The sequence below is a fragment of the Balaenoptera physalus genome (assembly GCF_965194825.1).
Source record: "Balaenoptera physalus genome assembly, chromosome: 4".
NCBI classification, from domain to species: domain Eukaryota; kingdom Metazoa; phylum Chordata; class Mammalia; order Artiodactyla; family Balaenopteridae; genus Balaenoptera; species Balaenoptera physalus.
The window spans coordinates 76,106,714-76,121,162 of NC_138891.1; the positions used below are offsets into that span (position 1 = coordinate 76,106,714).

The 14,449-nt window shown below is 41.2% G+C and overlaps 1 protein-coding gene across 1 annotated transcript in view; it reads right to left on the bottom strand.

Moving 5' to 3' along the window:
- Positions 1–5,686: 5,686 nt before the first annotated feature.
- The window catches only part of UMPS (uridine monophosphate synthetase), a 44,629-nt gene continuing 35,866 nt past the window's right edge, over positions 5,687–14,449 (bottom strand). The window contains exon 6 of the mRNA XM_082458659.1: positions 5,687–5,947. Within this exon, the coding sequence (XP_082314785.1) occupies positions 5,778–5,947 (170 nt within the window). The 3' untranslated portion in view covers positions 5,687–5,777. The remainder of the gene's footprint in view (positions 5,948–14,449) is intronic.

The following is a 14,449-nucleotide window of genomic DNA, read 5'->3' on the forward strand; positions in this document are numbered from 1 at the left end:
TGGGCTCCTCCTAGAAAAGCGAGGCCCAGAGCTCCTCTGCTGTCTGTGCCTCTTTTTTCCTCCCTCCCTCCCTGCCTGGGGTGGGGATTCTGTACCACAGCCCAGCCCAGGATCTGACTGTGTCCACCCCTCCACCTTCTGTTCCTCTCCCCAGGCCAGAGGAACACTCCTCCCCTGCTCCCTTGGTGGGAAGGAGAGAGGCAAACGTTCCTCCAAAGCAGTCCTTATGTCAAGACCTTGAACTTTAAAAGTTAAAAAATGTTCTGTTTTGTTTCTCTTTGTATTTCCATTGTGGCATCCCTTTCCTGAGGCACAAAGGCCAAGTGTGGGCTTGGAAGGGCTATGGAGAAAACATTGCAGAGAAGAAAAAAAAAAAAAAAAAAATTCATTCAAAGCCAGATTACGAACTTTAAAGGTCCTAGGATCTAAAAAAAGATACAGCATCCTATGTCCTATAATCCAAAATAAAACAGCATTTAATAAAGACAGCATTAACTATAAAATAAAGAACCCTAAGGAGTCCTGATTCCCATCCCCCCTTTTTAAAAAAATACCAGATTCCTTCAAAAAATATGTTTTGGTATCCTTGCCCCACTGGTCCTCTTAGCCCATGCTCAGTCAGCCAGGGGCGCTGACGACACGTATCACGTCCATCTGCTAAGGGGTGGAGGAAGCAAACTGCAGAGTCCACGGTTACCCACTGGCTGACAGTGGGCTCACTACTGAAGCACAGCATTCCCACAAGAGCCGAGTGGCTGTTTCTTTTGGAGAGACCTCTGAAAGCAGCCGCAGGTGAAGTGAGGAAGCCTGAGTCTTGGTGGAGTCAAGCTTTTGTCCTCCCGGTGACCAGGGCTAGACGTGGGGCGCCGCAGCACACTGTAACTATTAGTTAGCTACTGCTGCACAACCCCCGACCCCGAATCCCATGGCGTCCAGTGATGAGCACTGATTGCCATGCTCACTGGCTCGCGGACCAGGTGGGGCCCCCGGGCATCAGGCTGCGGAAGGCTGGTGTGGGCTCTGCTCCGCTCTTATTCTCCTGGGACGTGTGGGCTAATCAGGGCATGCTCTTCTCGTGGTGGCAGAAACAAGTCTAGACTCGGAACTGGGACCCTGTCCCCTCCCCCCACGTTCCATTGGCCAGAGAAACCTACACAGCTGAGTCCAACATCAGTGGGTTGTGGAAACGCTCTCCACCTCAAATGGGAGGAACTGCTGAGTCGTAAGGCAAAGTGTATGGACTCAGGGAGGAGGGAAGGATGGGACATTAACAGAATTGCCGCTTGTTTTGGTCCTTTCTATTGAATCCTGGTAGCAATGAAGCTGTGACTGATGGGGAAGGAAATTCTGGCTGTGGTCTCTTAGGATGGTGTGGAAGTCCTTTTGAAAGTTTAGTTTGGAAACTACGTTCTGTAATGACTGGGACGATGTATGTCAGGTTCACTCTCTGTGTTCAGTAAATACTTGATTAAATGGTGAAAGAATATTATATGTATAGTATGTATCTGCATGTCGATAGAAAGGGGGACAAAGTTGAATGTATCTACCTTACAGAAACGGGATAAAAAGTGTAATAACAAAAATACCAAATCTGAGGGTAACAACAGGGATTCTAGTCCTTCCTCTGCCTGTAATTGGCTCTTCTGTAACCTTGCGTGAATCATTTCCCAGTGGGACTCAATTTCATCTGTGAAATGGCCTGATCAGATTAGATGATCTCTAAGGAGCTTCCAAAATCAGTTTCCTAAGATTCTGGGATACAGTCACTGCTTCAGCGACTGACAGGTCCCATTTTTATTGGCCAGATACCCCCGCTCTGCCTGTGCACTCCGGCCTCCCCCAAGGAGCCTTTTCAGAGGCACATGCTCAGTGCCTCTCACTCACTGGTGTCGATGAGTCAGAGCACTGAGGTGCGCCGTGAACACTCACACCAGGCTGCTGCAGCCCGACAGCGGATCACATGGCTGGGCTCAGCGTTCCTGGTTGTGACCGGCCTTTCTCAGGGCCTGTGCATGTCACTACCTGTCTCCAAGCTTCCAGTGTTACAGATGACAGTCTGCTACTAGTTGGATTCTTTTCACTTTCCAAGTATTTTATTCCTCTAGATGTTGGTAAAATTTCCCATCTTTGAAGTTCAGTAATTTTGACAGGATGTGCCCAGGTGTATGCCTTTGTCCACAACACCTGCCTAGAACTCATTGGGCCCTTTGCTTCTGCAGACTCAAGTATTTTTTCAAACTGGGGAAAACTTCCTCAGTTATTTCTGTAAATATTTCCTGTCCTCCCATTGTCTTTTCCTCTTTACATTCATGAATCTGTTCTGTAAGCCTCTCATCTACTCCCTCATTATTTCCATTTCTTTGTCCCTTTGTTTTGAATTTTGGTATTTCTTCCACCTGATCTACCTGCCCACAGGTGTAGTTCTCAATACCATCTTGAAATTTTTCCATCACATTTTCACATTCAAAACAAAAATTTTCATTTTAGTCCCCCCTCCCCCCAACACACACAAATAGTCATCTTGTTTTTGTTATTCTGAAGCGAGTCTGCTTCCTGTGGCAGTTCCCCTTCACCAGAAGGCACCTATGCTTGCATTCATTCAGAAACATTTGCTGGGCCCATTCCAGGTGCAGAGATACTGCACGGAACACAAGGTGAAATCCCTGCTCTCTTGGAGCTAACACCTGTTACAGGTGGTTTTCTTTGCTTTCCTTGCCTGGTTGCTGGATTTCCTCAGGTGTTTTCTTTCTTTTGCCCACCCCTGGCACGTAGCAGCAAACCCATGGTTGGTAGGAGACCACAGACTGCATCTATGGGCCAGCAGTGCACTGACCAAGATGGGCTGTCAGAAACCTCAGCTCCTCTCGCGGCAGAAACATCTAGTTGGCCCTCTGATGTGTACACACACACGCGCGTACGCGCACGCACGCACACACACACAGTGCGCACGTGCCCTAGTCCTGAGCCTCCCCACTCTTGCTCCTTGTGTCCACCCACCTCAAAGGAGATGATACCCTGTAACTGTTCTCTTCTTTGGAGATCCTGGCAAAGCCTATGGCGGTGCTTCTGGGCCTTGCCGACGTGGACCCAGCAGCACTGTGTTCAGGAGAGGTGGGTGAGTGGGTGTTGCGTGTCCCCGGGCTGCCATCCTCACCCTCCAGCGCCCTTTTCCAGAGACCGTAGACAGTCCACATCACCATGAGTGAGGATGAGCTGGGTCTGAGACCCCAGGCCTGTGTTGCCTGTCACAAGCTGGTTATGAGCTGATCCCTTTACTTTTCAGGGTCTGTACTTCTGTAGCTTTAAAGTAAGGAGAGCGGACCAGGTTTCTTAGGTTCCTGCGGCACTACAAATTGACTGGCTTATGCTCTACTAAACACCCAGAGTACTGGAAGAGGCCAGTATTGATATTCTCCACTCCCATTAGTCTTACAGATGTTGTTCTGGGTACCCTGTGAAGACTGTTCCCATTTTCTTCACTAGGGCCGGTGTTGTAAGCTCAGAGCTCATGCTCTGTAAATATTTCTTGACTGAGAAAGGGCTAAACTATTAAATGCCTCTAAAATGCTTCTATGCTGAATAGTCCCCTCATAGGTCCTAGACAGCCGAGTTCTTCTTTGTCTTGTCTCAATCAATTTGTGCTCCAAAGTTTTATGACTCCAGACTGTCTGCGCTGGGCTTAGTCTCAAGAAACATCAAAATAAGCTGAAGTACCTGTTGAAATGCAGATTTCCAGGACTCACCTCAAATCTGCTGAAACAGAATCTCTGATGGTGGGGCCCAGGTGATTCTTTGATGCTCCTCTGATTTCCCTTCAAGTTACCCAGAAGGGGCCCTGAGTGAGCTTCAGTAACAGAACTGCTTATGGCAGGACTTTTCTCCTGTTCTCAGCAGGAGAAAGAGACCCCAAGACCATTTCATTGCAGAAGAAAAATGTGACTAACCAGGGTAGTGATGCTCTAAGTGTGGTCCCTGTACCAGCAGCATTAGCATTGCCTGAGAACTCGTTAGAAATGCAAACTTTCATGTCCTATCCTAGAACTACCCAGAGTTGACGCTGGAGCTGGGCCAACATCTGATTTAACGAGACTCCAGGTGATTCTGATGCATGCTGAAGTGTGAGAACCAGTGAGTCCATTAAGTGGGCACTTGAGACCTCAGCACATTACTGCAAAGGTCTCTCGGCCTTGAGGTCACCAAGACTTTTAACATATCCAAGAAATTCCCGTAAGTTCTTAGTAGAAAAATTTCCACCTCTTCCTAACTTTCAGCTCCTCCAGAGTAGCCCCGAGGCCACACCTCTTCCATTTCCTTCCAGCCTTATTCCGTGATAATTTGCCTTTCCCAAAGGGAACTTCTCTGGAGCTGTAGCAATGAGACCCGAAGCTCAACTGGACTTCAGAGCAGAAGCTGCTAAGTGTAGACTCCAAGATAAGCACCCGAGTTGACCTAACAGGCTTCTATCTGACTCACGAAAGCTGAAGAGTGGGGCAGTCAGAGATGGGAACAGCTGTCATCCTGAGGAAATGGCAAGTGTCCTCTGACCCCTGCCACTGCTTGTAGGCATGATCGAGATGAGAACGGCAGATCGGGAGTGTGCTGGTGGAATCAGAACTGAGAGCCTTCAAATGCAACTGCCACCTGGCCCTGCTCTAGAACCCCAGGGCCTTGAATGTGCAGCCGGGCCATTTCAAAATGATCACCTGAGCCCACACCCGTCACTCCCCTCCAAGATGCTTCCTGAACAGACCAAAGAAATAAAAATGGAGAAAATCTGTATCAGTATCGGAGCACGGGGATCGTCCAGAAACTCAGAAGAATTTCTAGGAGAAAGTGCACTGGGGACCAGAGTGAGAGGCTGCCTAACTGCCACACGCGTGAAGTGTCCAGCCCCACCACAGTGGAGACCCAGAAACTTCAGCTCTGTTGCTGGGCTCCTTTCTCTTCATTTCTAAATGTGAAGGCTGACATCCCTCTCTGTCAACGGCGTTTGGGACAATCATGCAGGAGCCTCAAGCCAACCTCCAAATGAAACCTTAGACCTCTTGACGCTGCTGTCTTTTTAAATAAATGAAGGAGAAGCTGGTTCATTTGTAATAGAAATAAGGCAAAAGGAGTCAGTGACTGGGGTTCAGCACAGGTTTAAACTGCTGCCCCGGGGAAGAACTGAGTCAGAAGTCCTCTCCATGTTGAAATGAAAGCCTGATATTGGCTTCAGGGGCTCAGCTACAGTCAGTCATCTCCTGTTTCCCACCGGGCCCGCTCCGGGGAGTGAGCAACGGCAGTGCGGGGAACCAGCACCGTTTGGACACCTGGACTATTACTTCTACGCAGAAGAGGAGGAGGACAGCTAATATTTAAATATTATTAGGGTACCGCATTAGACACAGAATAAAGGACACAAGAAATGCTCTACTGGTTTTAGCCTCTTCATGACCTAAAATTTCTGTCTCACGGCAATTCAAAGAATCAAAAAGTCTGATCTAGAGATGGGGGACTTCCTCAAATGTGGAAGATTCTAACAGGACAGGGCTGTGATTGCCTAACTAACATCAGTCTCAATAAAAGACAGCTTGAAAATGAACTGATTATAGTGACACTGCAGTGATTGTAAGTCACAGAATATTTCCTGTGTGCCGTGGTAACTCCAGAAGTCATTCCACACAGGACCCGTGGAAGAATCCAAGCAGTATTAAAGGCTGTTTATTATTTCAAGCCAGTGGCATCTCAGGAGACCATGTATCTTCAAGGCCTTCACAAAAATGTATCCAAGACACTCAAACAGCAAGTCTACTCAAATAAGCTTCCCAAGCAGCTTTTCTGTACATCTCAGCTGCTTCCAGACGATTAGCTGATGTTGTTATGCCCCGGCCCACAATGATGATATCAGAACCTCGTTTGCCAATCACTTCTTGTGGGCTGTTGTATTGCTGGCCGAGATTATCACCTACAAAACCACAAAAGTTTGTTTAATTAATACAGTAAATCAGAAAACCTGTCATATGACTTTTCTGAAAAGTATCTAACCTGCTTTAAATAAAAATATGCTCTTGTTCACCATGCCCCTTCTACACAGCAAGTGAATAAAAGCAGGTGAAGGGACTCCTTGGATTGGCCAGAGACCTCCACAGTGGGAATAGATACTAACCAATCCCTTTTCAATGTCTAACTTTAGAGCGTTTATACTTTAACAGCATCAAAAAACAAAGAAATAAATTTCCTATGTTGCCAAAAAAGGTTCAGTAGCAAATAAAATACGATAAAAACTGCCTCACAATTGAAGACAATTGTAGTGTACATCGCAGAAGCACTGTGACATGCTGTTGGGAAAGTCCTCGCGAGGCATCTAACCTGACCACGTGTGTGAGCCAGCCTTTCCCCTCAGCCCCGCCAAGTGCTTAGATTACATACAAACCCTAATTCTTAATTCTGGCTTTTTCTTTTTTAAAAAAATTTTTTATTGAGGTGTAACTGACATGTAACATTAGTTTCAGGTGTACATCATGATTTGGATACATTATAAACTGATCATCACAATAAGTCTAGTTAACATCTGTCACCTTACCTAGTCACAAAACTTTTTTTTCTTGTGATGAGAACTTTTAAGATCTACTCTTTCAGCAATTTTCAAATATGCTATATAGTTTTATTAACAAAGTTGGCATACTGTACATTACATCCTTGTGGACTTACTCTATAACTGGAAGTTTGTACCCTTTGACTCCCTTCACCCATTCCATCCACCCCTACCCCACAACTCTGGGAATATCCAATCTGTTTTCTGTTGATTTTAGGTTACACACATGTGCGATCATATAGTATGTCTTTCTCTGACTTATTTCACTTAGCGTAATACCCTCAAGGGCATCCATCCATATTGTCACAAAGGGTAAGGTTTCATTTTTTTAAGAGTAATATTCCATTGTATATATACACAACATCTTCTCTATCCACTCATCCATCAGTGGGCACTTAGGTCGTTTCCATATCTTGGCTATCGTAAATAATGCTGCAACGAACATGGGGGTGCAGATAGATATATCTTCAGGTTAGTGTTTTTGTTTTCTTTGGATAAATACCCAGAAGTGAAATTGCTGGATCAGATGGCAGTTCTATTTTTAATTTTTTGAGGAAACTTCATACTATTTTCCATAGGAGCTACACCAATTTACATTCTCACCAACAGTGCACAAAGGTTCCCTTTTCTCCACATCCTCGCCAACACTTGCTATTTCTTGTCTTTTGATAGTGGGCATCCTTGTTTTGTTTGATCATACAGGAAAAGCTTTGATAATAGCCATTCTAACAGGTGGGAGGTGGTATCTCATTGTGGTTTTGTTTTGCATTTCCCTGATGATTAGCAATGTTGAACATCTTTTCATATGCTTGTTGGCCATTTGCACATATTCTTTGGAAAAATGTCTATTCAGATCCTTTGCCAATTTTTTAATCTGATTTTTTGTTGTCGTTGTTATTGAGCTGTATGAGTTCTTTATATTTGGATACTAACCCCTTATCAGACATATGATTTGCAAATATCTTCTATCATTCAGTAAGTTGCCTTTTTATTTTGTTGATGGTTTCCTTTGCTGTGTGGAAGCTTTTGAGTTTGATGAAGTCCCACTTGTTTATTTTTGCTTTTGTTGTCTTGGAATCAGATTTAAAAAAATCATTGCCAAGACCTATGTCAAGCAGATTACCACCTATGTTTTATTCTAGTAATTTTACGGTTTCAGATCTTACATTCAAATCTTTAATCCATTTTGGATTAATTTTTGTGTATGGTGTAAGATAGTGGTCCAGTTTCATTCTTTTGCATGTGGCTAACCAGTTTTCCCAACACCATTTTATTGAAGAGACTGTCCTATCCCCATTGTATATTCTTGGCTCTTTTGTCAAAAATTAACTGACCATATATGTGTGGGTTAATTTTGGGGCTCTCTATTCTGTTCCATTGATCTATGTGTCTGTTTTTATGCAAATACCATACTGTTTTGACTACTATACTTTTGTAATATAATTTGAAATCAGGGAGTGTGATGCCTCCAGTTTTGTTGTTCTTTCTCCAGACTGCTTTGGCTATTTGGCGTCTTTTGTGATTCCAAAGAAATTTTAGGATTTTTTGTTCTATTTCTGTGAAAAGTGCCATTGGAATGTTAATAGGGATTGCACTGAATCTGTAGATTGCTTTGGGTAATTTGGACATCTTTACAGTATTAATTCTTCCAGTATATGAGCATGAAATATCTTTCCATTTATCTTTTTTTAAATTTTATTTATTTATTTATTTTTTGGCTGTGTTGGGTCTTCGTTTCTGTGCGAGGGCTTTCTCCAGTTGCAGCAAGTGGCGGCCACTCTTCATCGCGGTGCGCGGGCCTCTCACTATCGCGGCCTCTCTTGTTGCGGAGCACAGGCTCCAGACACGCAGGCTCAGTAATTGTGGCTCACGGGCCTAGCCGCTCCATGGCATGCGGGACATTCCCAGACCAGGGCTCGAACCCGTGTCCCCCGCATTGGCAGGCAGACTCCCAACCACTGCGCCACCACGGAAGCCCTCCATTTATCTTTGTCTTCAATTTTGTTCATAAATGTCTTTTATAGTTTTTAGCGTACATGTTTTTCAGCTCCTTGGTTAAATTTATTTGTAGGTATTTCATTCTTTTTGTTGCAGTTGTAAATGGGATTGTTTTCTTAATTTCTCTTTCTGTCTGATTGTTTGTTAGTGTATAAAAATGCAACAGATCTTTGATTTTGTATCCTGTAACTTAACTGAATTTGTGTATTAGTTCTAACAGTTTTTTTCAGTCTGTAGGGTTTCCTATATATAATAATATGTCATCTACAAATAGTGACAGTTTTACTACTTCCTTTCCAATTTGGATGCTTTCTGTTTCTTTTTCTTGACTAACTGCTCTGGCTAGGCTCTCCAACCACTAACGTGAATAGAAGTGGCAAAAGTGGGCATTGTTGTTTTGTTTCTGATCTCAGAGGAAAAGCTTTCAGCTTTTTCAGTATGATGTTAGCTGTGGTCCTGATTAGGTTGAGGTAAGTTCTCTCTATACCCACTTTGTTAAGAGTCTTTATCATAAATGGATGTTGAATTTTGTCAAATGCTTTTTCTGCATCTATTGAGTCTCTCTTCCTCCTTCTGTTTTCTTCCATTGTGCTATGATGACTTTCTTTAGTGGTATGCTTAGATTCCTTTCTCTTCATCTTCTGTGTGTCTACTACAGGATTGTGCTTTGTGGTTACCATGTGGCTTACATATGACAACTTGTATCCATAACAGTCTATTTTAAGTTGATAACAACTTAAGTTTGATTGCATTCTAAAGCTCTACATTTTAACTCCCTCCACAAGGTTTTATATTTTTTTTTTTTTTTTTTTTTTTTTAATGGAAGTGTGCCCTCTAGTAGACTGGGATTTGGGCTTTTTTTTTTTTTTTTTAAACCTATGGGTTTCTGCTTACTTTTTTTTTTTTTTTTGATTTATTTATTGATTGATTGATTGATTGATTGCTATGTTGGGTCTTCGTTTCTGTGCTAGGGCTTTCTCTAGTTGCGGCAAGCGGGGGCCACTCTTCATCGCGGTGCGCGGGCCTCTCACTATCGTGGCCTCTCTTGTTGCGGAGCACAGGCTCCAGACGCGCAGGCTCAGTAGTTGTGGCTCACGGGCCTAGTTGCTCCGCGGCATGTGGGATCTTCCCAGACCAGGGCTCGAACCCGTGTCCCCTGCATTAGCAGGCAGATTCTCAACCACTGCACCACCAGGGAAGCCCAAGGTTTTATATTTTTGATGTCACATTTTAACATCTTTTTATCTTGTATGTCCTTTAATTATTATAGTTATAATTATTTTTACTACTTTTGTCTCTTAACCTTTTAAGTGGTTGATCCACTACCTTTTTCAGTGAAGTTTATTCTTTCCTATGTTTTCTTGTTACTAATTAGCACCCTTTCTTTTCAGCTTAAAGAAGCCCTTTAACATATTCTTGTAAGGCTGGTTTAATGATGATGAACTCCTTTAGATTTGCTAATCTGGAAAATTCTCTCCTTCAATTCTGAATAACTCTACTGGGTAGAGTTCTTTGTTGCAAGTTTTTTTTTCCCCTTCAGCACTGTATATTATCATGCCACTACTTCCTGGCCTGGAAAGTTTCTGCTGAAAAATCTGCTGATAGTCTCATGGGGGTTTCCTTGTACATAACAAGTTGTTTTTCTTTTGCTGCTTTTAAGATTCTCTCCTTGTATTTAGCTTTTGGTGTTTTAATTATAATGTGTCTTGATGAGGGTCTCTTTGGGTTCATCTCATTTGGAACACTCTGGGCTTTCTGCAGCTGGATGTCTGTTTCCTTCCCTAGGGTAGGGAAATTTTCACCCATTATTTCATCAAGTTTTCTATTCCTTTCTCTCTCTTCTTTTGGGACTCCTATAATGAGAATGTCAGTCTGCTAGATGTATCCATTAAGCTATCTTCACTTTTTTTCATTATTTTTTGGTTTTGCTGTCCTGATTGGGTAAGTTCCACTGCCTTGTCTTCAAGTTCCTTTCTTTGCTTCACCTAGTCTGCTTCATCTAGTCTGAACCCCTCTAGTGTATTTTTCAGTTATGTTATTGTATTCCTCAGCTCTGTGACTATTTAATACATATATTTTCCATCTCTGTTGAAGTTGAGTTCGGGAGCATCTTTATGACCATTACTTTGAACTCTTTATTGGGTAAATTATTTATCTCCATTTCATTAAGGTCTTTTCCTGAGGCTTTTATCTTGTTCTTTCATTTGGAACATATGCCTCTGTTTCTTCATTTTGCTTGACTCTGGGTTGGTTTCTATGCATTAGATGAAACAACTGTCTCAGCTAGTCTTAAAGGAGTAGCCTCATGTATGAGATGAAACTTGTCATTCAACCCTACCCTAGCTCCTGGTTGTCTCTCAAATCTTCTGATTGTCAAAGCAGCCTATTATATTTGTAATAGCTCCGAGTACTCGAGGGTATGCCAAGACCTATCAGTGTCCCAAAGGGGAGGGTCTCAGTCAGCTCCTAGATTCATTCTCTGATTGCCATGGCTAGGACTTCCAAAACTATGTTGAATAACAGTGGTGAGAGTAGAAATCCTTGTCTTGTTCCTGATCTTAGAGGAAATGCTTTCAGCTTTTCATCACTGTGGGTTTGTCATATATGGCCTTTATTATGTTGAGGTAGATTCCCTCTATGCCCAGGTTCCAGAGAGTCTTCATCATAAACAGGTGTTGAATTTTGTCAAAAGTTTTTTTCTGCATCTATTGAGATGATCATATGGTTTTTATTCTTCAATTTGTTGATGTGGTGTATCACACTGATTGATTTGTGGATACTGAAAAATCCCTGCATCCAATGGGATAAATCCCACTTGATCATGGTGTACGATCCTTTTAATGTATTGTTGGATTCGGTTTGCTAGTATTTTGTTGAGGATGTTTGCATCTATGTTCATCAGTGATACTGGCTTGTAATTTTCTATTTTTGTGGTATGTTTGTCTGATTTTGGTATCAGGGTGATGGTGGCCTCATAGAATGAGCTTGGGAGTGTTCCTTCCTCTGCAATTTTTTGGAAGAGTTGCAGAAGGACAGGTGATAACTCTTCTCTAAATTTGATGGAAGTGTACTGTGAAGCCATCTGGTCATGGACTTTTGTTTGGTGGAAGTTTTTTACTCAGTTTCAATTTCAGTACCTGTGATTGGTCTGTTCATATTTTCTATTTCTTCCTGGTTCACTCTTGGCTGCTTGTACCTTTCTAAGAATTTGTCCATTTCTTCTAGATTGTCCATTTTATTGCCATATAGTTGCCTGTAGTAGTCTCTTATGATCCTTCGTATTTCTGTGGTGTCCTTTGTAACCTCTCCTTTTTCATTTCTAATTTTATTGATCTGAAACCTCCTTTTTCTCCCTGATGAGTCTGGCTAAAGGTTTATCAATTTTGTTTATCTTTTCAAAGAACCAGCTTTTAGTTTCATTGATCTTTTCTATTGTTTTCTTCATCTCTATTTCATTTATTTCTGCTCTGATCTTTATGATTTCTTTCCTTCTACTAACTTTGGGTTTTGTTTGTTCTTCTTTCTCTAGTTGCTTTAGGTATAAAGTTAGGTTGTTTGAGATTTCTGTTTCCTGAGGTAAGATTGTATTGCTATAAACTTCCCTCTTTGAACTGCTTTTGCTGCATCCCATAGGTTTTAGATTGTTGTGTTTTCGTTTTCATTTGTCTCTAGGTATTTTTTGATTTCCTCTTTGATTTCTTCAGTGATCCATTGGTTGGTCAGTAACATACTGTTTAACCTCCACATGTCTTGTGTTTTTTAGGTTTTTTTCCCTTGCAGTTGATTTCTAATTTCATAACGTTGTGGTCAGAGAAGATGCTTGATATGATTTCAATTTTCTTAAACTTACTGAGGCTTGCTTTGTGGTCCAGGATGTGATCTATCCTGGAGAATGTTCCTTGTGAACTGGAGAAGAATGTGTATTCTGCTGCTTTCAGATGGAATATTCTATAAATATCAATTAAGTCCATCTGGTCTAATGTGTAATTTAAGGCCTGTGTTTCCTTATTGATTTTCTGTCTGGAGGATCTGTCCATTGATGTAGGTGGGGTGTTAAAGCCTCCCACTATTATTGTGTTACTATTGATTTCTTTTATGGATGAAACCTTATATATTGAGGTGCCTTTATGTTGGGTGCATATTTATTTACAATTGTTCTATCTTCTTGGATTGATCCCTTGATCATTATGTAGTGTCCTTCTTTGTCTCTTATAACAGTCTTTATTTTAAAGTCTATTTTGTCTGATATGAGTATTGCTACTCCAGTTTTCTTTTGATTTCCATTTGCATGGAATACCTTTTTCCATCCCCTCACTTTCAGTCTGTATGTGTCCCTATATTTAAAGTGGGTCTCTTCATATATACACTAATATGTATAAAATAGATAACTAATGAGAACCTGCTGTATAGCACAGGGAACTCTACTTCACTTTGCTGTAGAGTAGAAACTAACACAACACTGTAAAACAACTATACCCCAGTAAAAAAAAAAAAGAAAACAACCCAGTTAAAAAACATTTGAGCATACAACTCACCAAAGCAAATATACGAATGGCAAATAAGCACATGAAAAGATGTTTAGGATCACTAACCATTAGGAAAATGCAAACCATGAAGAAATATCACTACCTACCTACTAGAACAACAACTAAAATGAAAAATACAGCAATAATACCAGATGTTGAATAAAGATGTTAAAAATCATACTCCTGGGCATTTATGACACAGAAATGAAAATTTATTCCACACAAAAACCTGTACACAGTTATTCATAGCAGCTTTATCTGTAATAGCAAAAAACTGAAAACAAGTAAGATGTTCTAAACAAATGATGGTACATCCATACCGTGGAATACCACTTGGCAATAAAAAAGAATAAACTATCAATACACACACATGCACACAAAAATAAAAAAATAATAAAGTGGGTCTCTTGTAGACAGCGTATATACAAGTCTTGTTTTTGTATCCATTCAACCAATCTATGTCTTTTGGTTGGAGCATTTAATCCATTTACATTTAAGGTAATTATTGATATGTATGTTCATATTGCCATTTTGTTAATTGTTCTGGATGTGTTTTTATAAGTCTTTTTTCTTCCCTTCCTCTTTTGTTCTCTTGTGATTTGATGACTATCTTTAGTGTTGTGTTTGGATTTCTTTTTCTTTTTTTGTGTGTGTATCTACTGTATTTTTGGTTTGCAATTACCATGAGGTTTTTATATAGTCGTCTATATATATATATACAAGATTAAGTTGTTGGTCTCTTAATTTCAAATGCATTTCCAATATCCTGCATTTGTACTCTCCTCCTCTCACAATTGCTGATTTTGATATCAAATTTGTGTGTGGATGATTTCCTACCTTTACTGTATGTTTACCTTTACTGGTGAGCTTTCCCATTCGTAATTTTCTTATTTCTAGTTGTGGCCTTTTCTTTTCCATCTAGAGAAGTTCCTTTAGCATTTGCTGTAAAGCTGTTTTGATGGTGCTGAAAACTGTTAGCTTTTGCTTGTCTGTAAAGCTTTTGATTTCTCTGTCGAATCTGAACAAAAGCCTTCCTGGGTAGAGTATTCTTGGTTGCAGGTTTTTCTCTTTTATCACTTTAAATATATCATGCCATTCCCTTCTGGCCTGCAGAATTTCTGCTGAAAAATCAGCTGATAACCTTGTGGGGATTCCCTTGTATGTTATTTGTTGTTTTTAATATTATCTCTTTGTCTTTAATCTTTGTTGATTTGATTAATATGTGTCTCAGTGTGTTCCTCCTTGGGTTTATCCTATAGGGGACTCTGTGCTTCCTGGACTTGAGTGTCTCCTTTCCCATGTTAGGAAAGTTTTTGGCCATTATCTCTTAAAATATTTTCTAAGGCCC